This window comes from Phalacrocorax aristotelis, chromosome 7 (genome assembly GCF_949628215.1).
Source record: "Phalacrocorax aristotelis chromosome 7, bGulAri2.1, whole genome shotgun sequence".
In the NCBI taxonomy this organism is placed as follows: Eukaryota; Metazoa; Chordata; class Aves; order Suliformes; family Phalacrocoracidae; genus Phalacrocorax; species Phalacrocorax aristotelis.
Window position 1 is genome coordinate 3,982,282 of NC_134282.1, and position 14,180 is coordinate 3,996,461.

Sequence of the window (14,180 nt, forward strand, 5' to 3'; positions counted from 1 at the left end):
TATGCACCATTCAAAGGCAATTCTATGAATTGATACTTGAGGAAGACTTGCATCGTAGTCTATTGTGAGACCCAGAGATGGCTCCAGAGAGCACTTGCAATCCAGATCAAAATATAAAGTAAAGAAAGCCTCAAGAAAACAATCTCACAGCGAATTCTAATCGGCTCTTATTAGGCCTCAGTACCAGGTCAACTGCTTCAGAGGCTGAAGTGCAAGCCAGTTTTATAAGCTGGTAGTTTCTGACAATTAATTTAAAGCCATTTAAGGAGGGGTTAGTTTTCCCTGCTGAACGGCAGAAGTCTCTATACATGAACATGTCTAAAGCCCAGGAACACACTGATTTTTTGTTTTGTTGTGGTTTTGTGGGTTTTTTTTTTTATTCCGTAGCTTTAGCTATCCTTTCAAGAGTCCTTCCTTACTGCTTTAATAGAAACACATATGTTATAAGCACTTGAGAGTTCAACTACCATTTGATACCACTGGCGCTTTTGATGAGTTTTGTATCAGCTACAGAAAACCTCCTACAGGAAGAGGTATTAAAATGGGAAAAGGAGACGCCAGCTCATGAATGACAACATTAGTTACATGCACAATACTCAGACTTCAGATATTTATGAGCAAGTGTTAAATCTTAACGCGTACTTTGGATTTGCATGTAATTCCATAGGTTGAACAGTATGTAATAGCACCAGGATGAATCTACACCTATCCAGCAGATACAACTTAAAGCATGCAGAAAAGATTAAAAGTATCTATCAGGGAGAAGCTGCAGCTTGCCTTGATTTTAGTATGCACATCAAGAATATCTGGAATGCTGCCAAATATGGTCTTAATCTCTTCCTGTGCAAGGATTGGTCCTCCAAGTTGTCCTTCCTTCTCCAACGGAACTTGAAATAACTGATGAATTAGACAAAAAAGTTAATGCCCTCCCAACCACCACACACTGTGTTAGAAATAGTTATGAAAGCAAGTGTTTTCCTTCCAGATCATACTTCCCTGCAGTCATAATCTTGAGATTCCCCCATTTAGCATGAGTGGGTTATGGCGGCGTGGTTTTAAGACACAAACACCGAGTTCGATACAACGCTACAGCATAACCCCCCTTTCATCTACTTTTCTACTCACACGCATCTTAGCTCATTCTTTAAGTAGATAATCAGCTGCAATGGAAACAAACTCTCTAGAAATTAAGCTCTTCCTGTAAGCTGTTTGCTATCCTGCTCTCCCTGGAATAATTTGAAAAAGAAAAGTCTTTTCCCCCTGCCATCTCTCTCTAATTACTAATATATTAAAAATCTGAGCCATGAAGATCCTGTTTTCCTGAAGCTTGGAATTGTCATACAAACTGCAATTCCACTGCAGATCCCACATTTGAAATTGTATTTTCCAGCCTTTATTATTAACAGATACTAAACATTTTAGTATGTCAGTAAAATTACATGACTGTTTACATTCTTATCTTTTTATGAACCTTTGCTGCACCCAAACCCCCAAAAGCCTGCAGATTGCAGGTTGAAAATAATCACTGATGTAAACATGAGATGTCTTACTACAATTGAACCAGACTTGCTTTAAAAACAGCTTACCTGAATGATTGTCGTCAGAATATCAACGTAGTTACTTTCTGTCTGATACAATTCCTTTGCAACTTGCCATCTTGCAGACTGCTTTAGTGGAAGAGGAGTTGAGTTTTTGGAAGGCCTTGCACAGGATTTTGGCGTTTCTGATGAAGAGATTTTCCCAAAAGAAAATAGAGCTTTATTACAATAGAACCCCTAAAACACACGCTCACTGTCAAAGACATGAAAAAACCTTCAGATTTTCTTTTTGAAAAAGCTATATCCCTTAAAGGCTATTCTGTAGGTTACGCTAGAATTACCAGGCCTTTTAGAAAATGGCTTTCTTTACTACTGCCTAATTATAGAACAACAGTGATATATTATTGCTCAAAATTAGTCTGACTTGGAGCAGTCCATTAATTTTAAATACTTGCTCATGTATTGGACCTCAGAGACCTGTATACACTCGTTCTGATGCCAAAGTTCATTTCATAGTAACTGTGACAGTAATAAGTACCTTATCTGTTGCTTTCAATAGCACTTTTCCTGCAACTGTCCGTTGATGTTGGATTAGAAGAAGCTGCCGTACCAGGGGTTACAAGAGCACTAGCATGATCTAAGAAAGGTGGTCTTTGAGAGTGAGTAAGCTGATCTTTCCTGTATTCCTTCTCAGTTACCACTTACAGATTATGCCTATGGGAAATTACTTATTTGACTTGTATACAGGGGCTTTTTAAAAGCAGTAGTAACTCCAGATACCTCCTCTATATGATGGAACTGGGTTTGGGGAGTTTGGGTTCTTTGTTTGTTTTAAGAAAAACTCAGATATTAGCTTTTGACTCATCCACAATTTTGCAGTTTCCTCTCTTCAACATGAGCCATGTGCAGAGACGTTAAATGCTCTTTGCCAATTAACCGATCAAAATGAGTCAGTGATGTATATTCTTGTGACGTTTTAGACATGACAGTTTGCTGGCACAAATAGTGTTACCTCAACAAAACTTTTCAAAGACCTGGGAGGAGTAGCCTTTGCAGGAATTTTCCCTTTAACTCCTTTAGAAAAGGAGCTTTGCCCTCCTTTCTCCAAGTATCCTACTGGAGAGGCTTTGAGGTGATTGACTGCTAACTATGTTGCTTATTTGCTACAGATTTTCCGCAGAGTATATGAAGCATTTTGGAGTAGCACTGTACTTCACATCCATCAACTCCGTATCTTTTCCTTTGGGTGTGAAGACGCTTACTGCGATGACAAGAGGCAGCTTGGCCTCTGTCGGTGTCTAAACTCTTCACTCCAATTCTCCTTTTTGGAGTGTGCAGAAAGCAGAAAGCCTGGAATTACTTAGGAAGTCTGTAGCAAAACCTGTAAGACTTCCCTACCAATACCACTTGTATACAGACAGCTCTTAAACGTTGCAAGTGTGTCTGAATGGAAGTTTTAGCTCTACCTCCATTGGTAGTGCTGGACTCTGGAGTGTTAGAAATATCCAGCAAGGACCCGATAGAAAGCGAATGTTCAGCTGACGGGCGTTTCCGAGGAGGGAATGGCGACATGTCCGTTTCTCTGGTCAGCTGGGCCAGAGTTTCTTTCAAACGGCGTCTTTTACGATTGCTGTTCGGAGTACTCAGAGAAAGTAGTGACACAGACTTCTTGAGGCCAGGACTCTCCGACTGTAGTAAAAGAAAGTTTAGTTTAGTGTTTTTACCCGCTGTGGCCAGCTCGAGTCAGTGCAAAGGTAAGTTAATGGTAGAGATCAGCACACAACACAACTTTTCTTAGGGAAGCTGAGGGAAAATAGGCAAAGCCCTTTGTTTCTTAAAAGTCTGGAAACCACACTAGTATTTTGTTTGACTAAAAATAAGTTCAACCTCTGGAAAGCAGAAAAAAGTAGAGTATTAATTTGGAAAAAACTAATTTTAAATAATCCATTATAAATTTTATACTTATCTGGAACTTAAATACTGCTATAAAACATTTCATCTCTGGCCCCACACATACTATTTATTCCTCGTGCTGATTTTACCACCAAAACCATGCTGCACATTATGCGAGCGAGTTCAACATACCTTCTCAAATAAATACATGGACTCTCCAGCTCTGGCATCCATTTGAATGCTTCCCCAGAACCACTAAAGGAAAAAAGAAAGCACACACTGAGCACACATTACAGGGCTTCACCCTGTAATTTTAAAATTATTTTAAATTATTTAAAATAGTATATATAGTAGTAAGGCAGTTTACATAAAAAATGCAAACACGTGGCTTATTCTGGGGAGGAGGAGAATAAAGTATCTCAAATACCAAGTACTATATAGCAATATTCTTTCAAGAATTTGTCAGCACTAACCTCTTGCTTTACAACATAAAGTTTTTTTAAAGGTTCAAACGGAAGATCTTTCACTGTACTTTCTTCGACCACTAAGTGCGTACACCTTTCATCACCAACTGGTAAATAATGTCCTCCTAGATAAAAAAAAGCAAATCAGCAAGACTGAAGAATATTATTGCTAGAAATTAGTAGCTCCCTTTATCATTCTGTGGCACCTATCCTTAATGGGAGAAGAGCCGAAGATTAACTCTTTGATGAGCCCATCAGTTGTTGGGCTTATGTAACACCCCAGATATGATCAGCAGCGGGCAGCTTTTAGGAAATCGCACATAGCATGCAGGAGTACAGTAAACATTGAAAAGTCAGGAGCACACATTGTTCAGAGAGCGTTTAAACCTGTCTGGCAATAAATGCTATATTCTTCTGGGAAGCTTTTATGGTTTCTTGGGAGAGCAAGTCAGGAACATTCACCCTAAAGACATCCATAAGCTAGAACCTGTGCATGTCACAATCTTATAAATATCTTTAGGTAAACAGGTCAGGGAAGGGAGAAGTAAACCCAGCCAACTTTTATCTCCTTTGAGAGAGCCTTGCTGTTACAAGCTTGCTCCATTCCTGTTTCCACAGTTCTGTTATATGCACATCAACAAGGCTGAGACTTTTAAGTTATCTGTTACATCATTACTGTCAATGTGGTTGTTAATATTACACTACACTACTGAGAAATGGAACACTTCCAATCAAGTGTTTCACCAGTGATTATTTGTATCAGAGTTGTAAACATCGCAGATGCTTTCTGGGAATTATGTAAAGGTGCATACCACAAAACTGATTATGAAAACTGAAGTGGAATATACACATTACATAGCAAGCTTCCCAGAATACCTCCAAGCATCCTATAATTACCTCCTTTTAAATTGTCTAGTTTCAATCCACCTAGGAAGCCTGAAGTCTTCAACAGCTACCAGAACTTACGCATACACCGACATCTAAACAACAATTTACAGCTCTCCCAGTTGAAGATCCCTCATTAATGCTTCAGTGAAGGATTTATCAGCTAAAAAACCATTCTTGCCACTTTCATATACAATAACCTTGCATTTCTGTCATTTCTTCCATGTTAGCTTTCTCATCATCAGAGAACCCAAGGAAACTTAATGTGCAATCCTGGAAGGGCGGAACCTTGAACTGATTTCTGAAGTCATCATCAGCTGCACAGAAATCACTGGAGAGGAAAAAAAGAAAAAATGCACAAAAAGGTCACTAAATCAGTGCTACATCACCATTTAAACAGAAGTTCACAACACTACAGGTGAACAGGGTGGAAGGTTAAGGTTGAAGGAAAACAAACACCTACGTCTCATTCCTTTTCTCCCAAGCCTTATAAATCCACTCAGCTTTCACGATAGGAGTACCAAGACTTACAGCAACCTACAAAACAGGAAAAGCACAAGTTGTACCACGTAAGTACTTCTATTTAAGTCTTTCCCATGCCAAGAAAAATTCCTAGCCTTGCTTTTACTTTTCAAGACAGATACTGCAAAAAGTGAATGTATTCCTTCAAGAAACACATCCAACTGTAACTCCCAAGAGTTAGAATGTATTAATTGTTCGGCGACTATGAGATCAGATCGATATCTATTTCGACACTTACTCAGAAGTGCATCATTTTGTTAGTCTGATATACTTCATCACTCACAGACACAAAACCAAATCTCTGTTCCTGTGGAATATTGCATCCTCTTTCTGGTTTTGATGACAAACATCCCAGCTTGCTTTTACCAAAGAGAAAGTGACTACTCCAAAGGTCATTTCCATGACTTCTGGAGACAGATTGTAAAGTTTTCATACTTTGTCCCTTTGAGTTGGCAGAAAGGAGTGTTTGAACAGTTAGAAAGTAGGTCTTCTTTTCCAACTGGAAGATTAGAAAGACAGACTAGGAAAAAAACAATAGCCTACTGAGAATTCAAACAAGGGAGAGTCAAAGGACATAGGAATTGCTATAGCATATTCCATGGTACAAAAATCTGTAAACTTGTATTTATTTGTCAACTGGACATACATGTCCTGAAGGATTCCCTTTTGGTGCTGCCAAGGGAGAAAAAAAAACAACTGAAAACTAACACCCACACCAGCAAACAAACCACGATGACACATACAGTTATACATAAAGGAAGAACTGAATGCTTACACATTAAAATAATATTTTTAAAAATTTTAAAATAAGTTAAAAATAATATTTAAAAAAGGATGCACACAAATCAGTACTAAAGGTTTTCTGCAAGTTACCTGGAAGTTTATTGTTTGGACAGGCAAAAAAAGCAGGCATGCTGATATAAAAACACTTCACTGAGAATGAACAAGTGTTCATCAGTGCCTCAAGTGTCTTAAGTACTAAAGAAACATTTTGTTTCTTGTTATTTACTAGTCTATTTCAAAGTCTCTGCATTTAGGCAATTATTTAGCTCTCTAACAGAGACAAAAACATGTCAAAGCTCAACACCAGAGATAAATTCTGCCATTGTTGTTAGTACAGGAAAGAAACCAGCAACTTACAAGTATGATTTACAGACTTAGCCTACAAAAGCCAGATTCTGAAGCTTTCCATGAAGTACTAACTCAAGCTTACATACTCTGAATTTGTCTCCATGTGTTGAGTTAGCTACCAGATGTGTAACTTTCGAGCTGAAGTCCCTTCGAATAATTCCACCCATATGATGGACCAAGGTCACTAGCTTAACCTGAAAAATAAAGACGAAATAGGTTTTCAGTGTGTCTTTTGAAACATACAGTGCAGGGTGAGAGCGCTACAAAAATAGTTTACAAAGCAAGCTACAGGATATTACATTAAATGTCTAGGAATGGAAAGGCTCCAATTTGTTGTTAAAACAATTTGGTCACATCTACAGAAGAAGATATAGCTGATACATCAGAAGCAATATTAACTTTTCTTTTACATGTACTACAGCCTTGCCATGTAGCTTGCGGAAGACTACCCAAGCCACCAGTGCTCTCGTGATCATCCTACGTAATGCCTTCACCTTTTCACACACAACAGATATGAGGCATGTTATCCCGACTGATTTAGTCAATTCTACCTGAAGGGACAACTGCCAGCATTTACATAAGATTGTGATTTGTCCAATCTGAATCTAGCAGGTCAAACCTAACTACCCCTAACACTGGGTAAAGGCTTTTGGTTTGGGTTTTTTTCCCCCAGATGAAAATGTGGAGCCATACTGTTGGTTCCCAGGTGTCCAATAGGGAAATTAGCTGCCAATTACATCACTGAAATGGAAAAGCAAGGTGCTAGAGTATCAATCCATTTCACTTAGATATGTCAAGACTGAAGTCCTGATAGCATGCCAGCAAGATAACATGTCTGCAAACGCTCTGAACAGGACTACAAATCTTTACCTGACCACACTGCTACCTGTACAAATAAGAGGACACTACTGGGTAAACATAATTTTATCTGAAGTGTAAATCCACAAGTCTTTAAGCCCTACTGAATTAGAGCTGTTTAATGTCATTCAACAAAAGAGCAACCAGAAATTGCATGGACAAAATGACTCTGATAAGGAGGCAGTTTTGTTCCCAACCTCAACTATCGCTGCCTCTGGATGTGCAACAAAACGAAGAACAAACAGGTCATTCCCCCCACCCAAGCTCTAGTCATGGTTAAACCCTACAGGTGGTAGAACAGAAGAGTATTTTGAAAGTAAACTTAACATAGTTTTACCAATCCAAAGGAAATAAAGAGCCTTACTAATTCATCTTTCTTTCTGAATCCCGTAAAGCACAGTACCAAGTTCAACATACTTGCACAGTACAGCGGACGACAGGAGAAAGGTAAAGGCTGAAAGTAAGAAGTAAGCTTATTAGTCAAAAGCGTATTGTTTCCATTGAAGTTTAAACATTATCTTTAATACAGCACCACTGTTCTTAGTATTAAAATGTATCAGACTCTAGACCAAGTCTGTGTATTCAGTTATACCTCAGCTCCATCCTGTGAGCATTCTAATAAAGTAACTAGAGCACCCCAAGTTCCACAGGTAGTGCTCCATCCTTTTCTTCCTCCCTAGTCCATCCCCTCTACACGACAGCCTTTGGAAATATAGTGTCTGCTGGAGCATTGTCTGTATGCTGCCTTTCCTAATGGCAGAATCCCAACTAGCAGGTCAACAACTCCCACAACTAAGTTGTAGCCTTACTACTGTCTGCCTGTGCTTTCTCACTACACGCAATATTCTAACACAATATTAGAAACTTGCTTCTCTTAAAATGCTCTTGCTAGGAACATTTGTGACTGATTGGCAAAGCAAAAAAAGATTTTATTTTGAACACTTCATATTTATAACTTGCTGCACCAGAGAACCACTCAGCTGATTTCAACAGAAATACATACCTCTCCTTTTTGTGCGCAGTGCAGTACCACTGGAGGTCCAATGACACGGCAATCTGCTTTGCAGAGATTGTTAAAGACAGAGTCTTGGAAGTCTGATACAACGAAGATAGTCTCAAATTCCGGAGAATCAGAATCTCCAAGCTCTTCTATCGTGTCTGTCTTTATGTAGGGCACTTTGATTTCCTTGATTTATGGGGACGAAGGAGAAAGCATTATTCAGGCAGCTTGCTTACGCTGGTGTCAAAATTCAACCGATTTTTATTTTGGACTGTTAGAAAAGTGTGCGACTCAGATTTCAACAGAGACAGACTCTTAGGATTTGTGAAAGCTGAACGAGATGCACTGTTCTATAGCATAAGAATAGCTATGAACTGCACCTTAAAAAAGTCTAAAAGCAATTCCTGCTTCTGAACAATACGAATTCTAGTTACTTTAATAGTTTATGTATCAGTTCACACTGATAATGTAGTATTGGAAATATCTACAGATAGAAAAAAAAGAAACTAAGCACAAGAGAGAAATGAAGTTTCAGACAATCGGACCAGCTTAAGGTACTTCTAGATGCTACTAGAAAGTAGCATCCAGCTTGCAACAGCAAGCTCCACACTGCATAAGATCTAAAGAACAGAGTTCTATTTTGTTCGTTTTCTGATATTTTTAAGGGCTCTAAAAATTTCATCTGTTCCAATTTCAATCATTGGGTCCAAATTTTACTTTCTAGGTTTTCACTTCAAGAAATGGAGACCCACTTCTTGCACTTAAGTTTAAATGCAGTTTTCAATTGAAAGAGAAGTCAATTAACTAATTACTAAGTCAGTTCATAGCAAAAACTTATGTTTTGACTGAATATAAGCATGCAGTTGAATGTCTCCATTGATAATTCTATCCCCTGTTAGAAAACACCACTAATTAAGAGCTGCAGAAATTAATTCCATATTTGAGAAGGTGTGTGTAAGAAAGTGACAATTTTTACGAGCTTTAAGTGACACCATCAGAAACATTAGTGTATATTGTGACCATTACGCCCAAAGCATGTGCACATATCAGTCCCAGTGAAGTACAACATGCTGCATGCAATTACATGTGCTTAATTGCATGACATACCATATGAATAATAGTTTTTATTAGTTTTTCTTCTGATTTACCAGGACTAGTTTCCTTTATCTTTATCACTGGTACTTCCATTATCTTAATGGTCTGTGGAAGAGGAAAACTTTAGTACAGAACCAAAAGGGTTACTATAGGTCTAAAAGCATACCGTCTCATTCCAGTGACTGTTTTCTCTTAGACCCACATACCTCCAAGGCTTTTAGAAGCTCCTCGTGTTTCCCTGCTTCCCGAACCAAAACCACTCTTGTTTCTATTTGAGGCATTTCTTCTGTTCATAGAGAAACAAGGATAATATTCATATTTTAATAGAAAAATCCATGATAGGTCTACAAACCAATTGATAAAGTATAGAAGAATACAGGCAGACTGCATCCCTTCAAGATACCTTGTTTGTCAGGGACAAGCCTGAAAACAAGTGTTACCTCAAGAAGCCTGTCCTTTAGTTAAGGCATACCCAACTGACCATAAAGCCTACACTTCCTAGCATACAGTGAAACAAATCCCGAAATCCATGATCAGTTACCTTAAAGTCAAAGCAAGAACGCACAAGAAGAGTCAGTGAGGGAGGGGCGGGGGTGGAAGAAAAACAACAAAATTGACTTAATGATTCTAGCAGAATTGGATACCAAGACTTGCTGGAAAATAGACAGCCGGTATTTTTTCTGGTTTGTGTTCCCAGCTGACGAGGTCCATTACTTCCTAGGAATTGCTCAGTTTCACCAAGGAATATCAGAAAAAGTTAAATATCTTGTTCTTTTTATCCATGCGTTAATAAGCTTTCAAAACATTAGAGGAGGAAGGGACAAGTGTTGCCTCCAAGTCATTTGCACCAGAATGCTGCTACTGGATTTTGGCTACTACATTGCAGGAAATCAAAAAACTTTGTTTTTTAATTTGAAGACTTGTTCTTGAATCAATTTCAGGCATAAGACTATTCGCCTCTCTCAGGACTACCTGTAATCCTACACAACAGACAACTGTAGTTTCCACACACCAATGTCAAAATGTCACCTGAAATGATTTGTTCCACAGAAGAGGCATCAAATGGAACTAAGAGATTTTTAAACATTAGCCAGAAGACTCATTTGATTTCATGGCCATAATCCCAAATTTTTGTAACAAGGCGAGTTAAAAATTAAGACAGTCCCTTCGTTGGTGAAAGGATACCAAACCAACACCCTTTTGGCTACCCTACATACAATTCTGTAGTTCAGCAAAGCACTGTCAGTGCCTAATACCTAGGCAAAAGGTACCTTTTGTACCAAACCAAAGGTACTAAACTACTAAATACCTACAAAGTAATCAGTCATTATAAAAACATAGTAGTCTCAAAATAAGCTTCTCCCATTACCTTCAACATCCAAACCAGATCCAGGACATACATTATCTTTGGAGGTTTCTATAATTTTTGAATCAAGAACAGAAGAATCAGCCAAGAGGCTCCTCCCAGTTTCAGACACCAGCGTGCTGTTGTCAGCCATGATTATGCCTTGTTTCTTTCTTCAACAGCTACAAGATAAATGTGATAAACTAAGTTACAGTTGCAAAAAAACTCATTAATGGGAGTTCTATGACTGAGGTGTGAGAAGTAACTTCAGACTCATAAAAACAAAACATTTACACTCCTGTTAAAATCCCATTCACACTGATAGAGTAGCTCTGAAAGAGTATTAGGAGTCACACAATTAGTAAAAAGGCCTGACAATAAACCTATTACGGAAATGGTTCTGAGCAGGCTGCCTACTGCAGAAATAATTCATTTGCACAGAAAGCTGCAAAGAGGGTACTTGGACTCTGAGGAGCAGGGAAACACGAACTCTAGCGCTCATTTTCAGAAGTCTCATCACAAAACACCAACAAACTGAAAGCACTTGTTTGCTTCAGTGATAAACTATTATAAGCTAGGTTTGAGCCCAAGGTTAGCATTGTTAAAGTGAAACATCGGCAGAAGAATTAGGGCACGCAAAGCATCTCGCTAAGATTTGATTTGTCAGGTGAACTGGCTAGAGTTACTGCAGTTGCATAAAAATGACCACCCAGGGAGCAAAACCAGCAGTATTTATTCAAATAAAAATTAGGTTTCTCAAAACGCATGAGAGTCTCTACGAAGTTAATAAGCACATGTATGTCTACCCATATGATCCGCTCTATTGTCCTATATTAACTGTATGTTATAGTAATAGTATCCATTCATCATCAGGTAGAGAGGTCTTCTATCTTCTCACAGATAGACTACATCTGTCCTCTCCCTGCCCAAACAAACTTACAAACACCCTGGAAAGGCAGAATTCTTATTTCTCTCATATTTTGTACGGGCAGCTACCTGAACCTTGTACCAGAAAATATGTTCTGAGACACCTGCCCAACAGGTAGCACGTTTTCTTTTGCGCGTGAAGCAAGCAGCAGGCATTTCCTGTGATTCATCATTCACACAAAAGTAAATATGCACAGCGATATCAGAAGTTACCTAGAATGACCACTCTATCTGAACTGCTGTAGTATAATCACCCTCTGTATTACTTTAACTGAAGTTGCTCTCCTCATGGCTTACGCCAAGTCAGTCTTATATAGCAACTAAGACTCACATAGGACCCAGAGACGGAAGAGAGCAAACAGCACATGGAAGATATGAACATAACAGTTTCCCCTCACATATGAAAAGAGCAAAAGGCAGAACACGCTCACTACAGGATTCAGGCAGACCCAAACACCCTGACACTTACAAACGGCCTCCCAGGAGTTTGTGGAAAGCCTGAAAGTCACAAAACATCCACGCGCTAAAATAAGGGTTTTAAAGCAATGAGGCGACATTTTAAAACTCCCCATGTTGCCCATTTCCCTCCCGAGGGATCACCCGGGAGCTACCAACCTGCCCCGCTGGGAGGCAGCCGGAGACAAGGTCAGACACTGCCTTACGGGGCAGCAGGTGCCTCCGTCAGCGGCCCACGGAGGGCCCGGAGCGGCGGGGCAGCCCCGAGGGGCCGCCGAGTCTCCCAGAGGCCCCAGACGCGACCTACGGCCCACCTCAGCCGGCCCCGCCCCGGGCCGGGGCTCCCACGCCCGCCGCTGTCCCCCCGGCACCGGGCCCAGTACCGGACCGCTCCGCGTCCTCTTCCGCTCCGCACCCACCCGCTCCCGGAGCCGGTTCCCCCCCTCACGGCCGGCTTCCCTCTCACGGCCACCGCCGCCACCTGCCACCAACCGCAAAGACAGCATCCGCCATCAGCGGCCGCCGCCAATTCAAAAAGCGAGCCGCCGCACTAAGTACGTCGCGCATTGGCTGCCGGCCCCGCCGTCCCTCTGTAAATCGCCATCTCATTCGGCTTCCCTCTGAGATGTCCCACCCCCTTACCCTCCCTTTTTGGACAGCGCTTCGACTCCTGCCCTGTTGGATTGGATGCCGCTCCTGCCGCTCGCGGCCAGGCGGTCTCCTATTGGCGGTGGGAAGTTTCCTGGGCAGACCAACAGGCCTTGTCGCGGTACCCGAGAGCAGGTTGCTGAATGGGTGTGGGCGGGGTGCTCTGCGCTGATTGGCTGCTGGAGGGTTTCGAACGCTTCCAACGGTCGCGGCGGAGAGGCCCGGATGGAGCGGCGGGGTGGGGTGGGGTGGGGTGGGGTGGGGCGGAGGGCACCGGTCTGAGGCGCGGTGCAAAGGGGAGGAAAAGCGATGCCTGTGGTCGCCCTCAAAATATTAATGTTCTTAGTAATTTATTAAGCTCTGCCTTGTCGGGGGCTTTAGTGAGCATACGTATTAGGAATAATCAGTTTCTAGGAAATGAGGGAAAAGGGCTGACAGGAGAAAACACATCTGGTGACAGTGAAAGTCAGTCAGCTGACTCAGTGGCACCGACCTCCAAAACAAATTCATTATACCAAATTGCATTAGGTATTCTATATATCCTTTTAAATTTTATTTAATATTAAGTCTTGATCTGGAAAGTTCTTCCACACGGGCTGAGCATCTCTGAAACCTGATGCAGCACAACATCCCACTGGCTCCCCATGCACAGAATGAGAGAGACGTTTTCTATTTCTAGAATTTTCTATTATGTGCTAAATTCTTACATAAAAAATTGAATTCTTAAATGCTATTCATTTTTTATATTACAGACTTTTATTAGTTCAGGCATTTTCATGACTGATCCAGCAGCCGTTAGTGCCAGTAAGAGTCAATTGACATTTTATGAGTTGGAAGCAAAACACAATAGGAAAAAGCAGAAAAAGATGACACCAAGCATTGCTTGTGTGAATAAAAATTTGCTTGTGAGAGACACATAAATTAAGATTATTTTCTTGAAGAAACAAATTCAGAAAAACAGCCTGGAAGCCATGGAGGTCATTTAGATTTTGACACTCGAGTCAGCCAACTATTCTGCAGTCAGACAATTCACGTACTTCATATAAAGAAATTGCAACAACGACTTACAGTCAAAACCACTGAACCTGAGGTCCTTCTGTCACCCTGCAGCACCAGTCTGGGCCATCCTCTTGCAGTCCCGGGCCAGGCCACCCTCCGCTGGCTTTCCCCCTGTTTTCTCCTTCCTTTGCATTCTTACAAAGTCCTTTTCAGCCCGGGCTTGAGATTCCCAGTGTCTGATACCCAGGGAGGGGGTTGACTCGGCCACGTTCGACACCTTCAAGAGTCGTCTGGGCAGGGTGCTGGGCCACCTTGTCTAGACTGGGCTCTGCCTAGAAAGGTTGGACTAGATGATCCCTGAGGTCCCTTCCAGCTGGGATTCTGGGATTCGCTCACACCCTCATCCAGGTTTCTCCTAG

The 14,180-nt window shown here is 40.9% G+C and overlaps 1 protein-coding gene across 4 annotated transcripts in view; it reads right to left on the reverse strand.

Moving 5' to 3' along the window:
* ECT2 (epithelial cell transforming 2) overlaps positions 1 to 12,736 on the reverse strand; it is a 29,973-nt gene extending 17,237 nt beyond the window's left edge. For 2 of the 4 annotated variants that reach the window (XM_075098464.1, XM_075098463.1), the window contains exons 1-14: positions 12,534 to 12,653; positions 10,756 to 10,913; positions 9,593 to 9,672; positions 9,399 to 9,491; positions 8,295 to 8,477; positions 7,656 to 7,745; positions 6,520 to 6,627; positions 5,244 to 5,317; positions 4,981 to 5,111; positions 3,905 to 4,020; positions 3,624 to 3,686; positions 3,005 to 3,227; positions 1,587 to 1,723; positions 778 to 897 (exon numbers count right to left, since the gene is read on the reverse strand). In XM_075098464.1, the coding sequence (XP_074954565.1) occupies positions 778 to 897; positions 1,587 to 1,723; positions 3,005 to 3,227; positions 3,624 to 3,686; positions 3,905 to 4,020; positions 4,981 to 5,111; positions 5,244 to 5,317; positions 6,520 to 6,627; positions 7,656 to 7,745; positions 8,295 to 8,477; positions 9,399 to 9,491; positions 9,593 to 9,672; positions 10,756 to 10,885 (1,548 nt within the window). In that variant the 5' untranslated portion in view covers positions 10,886 to 10,913; positions 12,534 to 12,653. Of the gene's footprint in view, positions 1 to 777; positions 898 to 1,586; positions 1,724 to 3,004; positions 3,228 to 3,623; positions 3,687 to 3,904; positions 4,021 to 4,980; positions 5,112 to 5,243; positions 5,318 to 6,519; positions 6,628 to 7,655; positions 7,746 to 8,294; positions 8,478 to 9,398; positions 9,492 to 9,592; positions 9,673 to 10,755; positions 10,914 to 12,533 lie in introns of all 4 variants that reach the window. The other 2 variants (XM_075098465.1, XM_075098466.1) reach the window with 2 other exon arrangements.
* Positions 12,737 to 14,180: the final 1,444 nt, after the last annotated feature.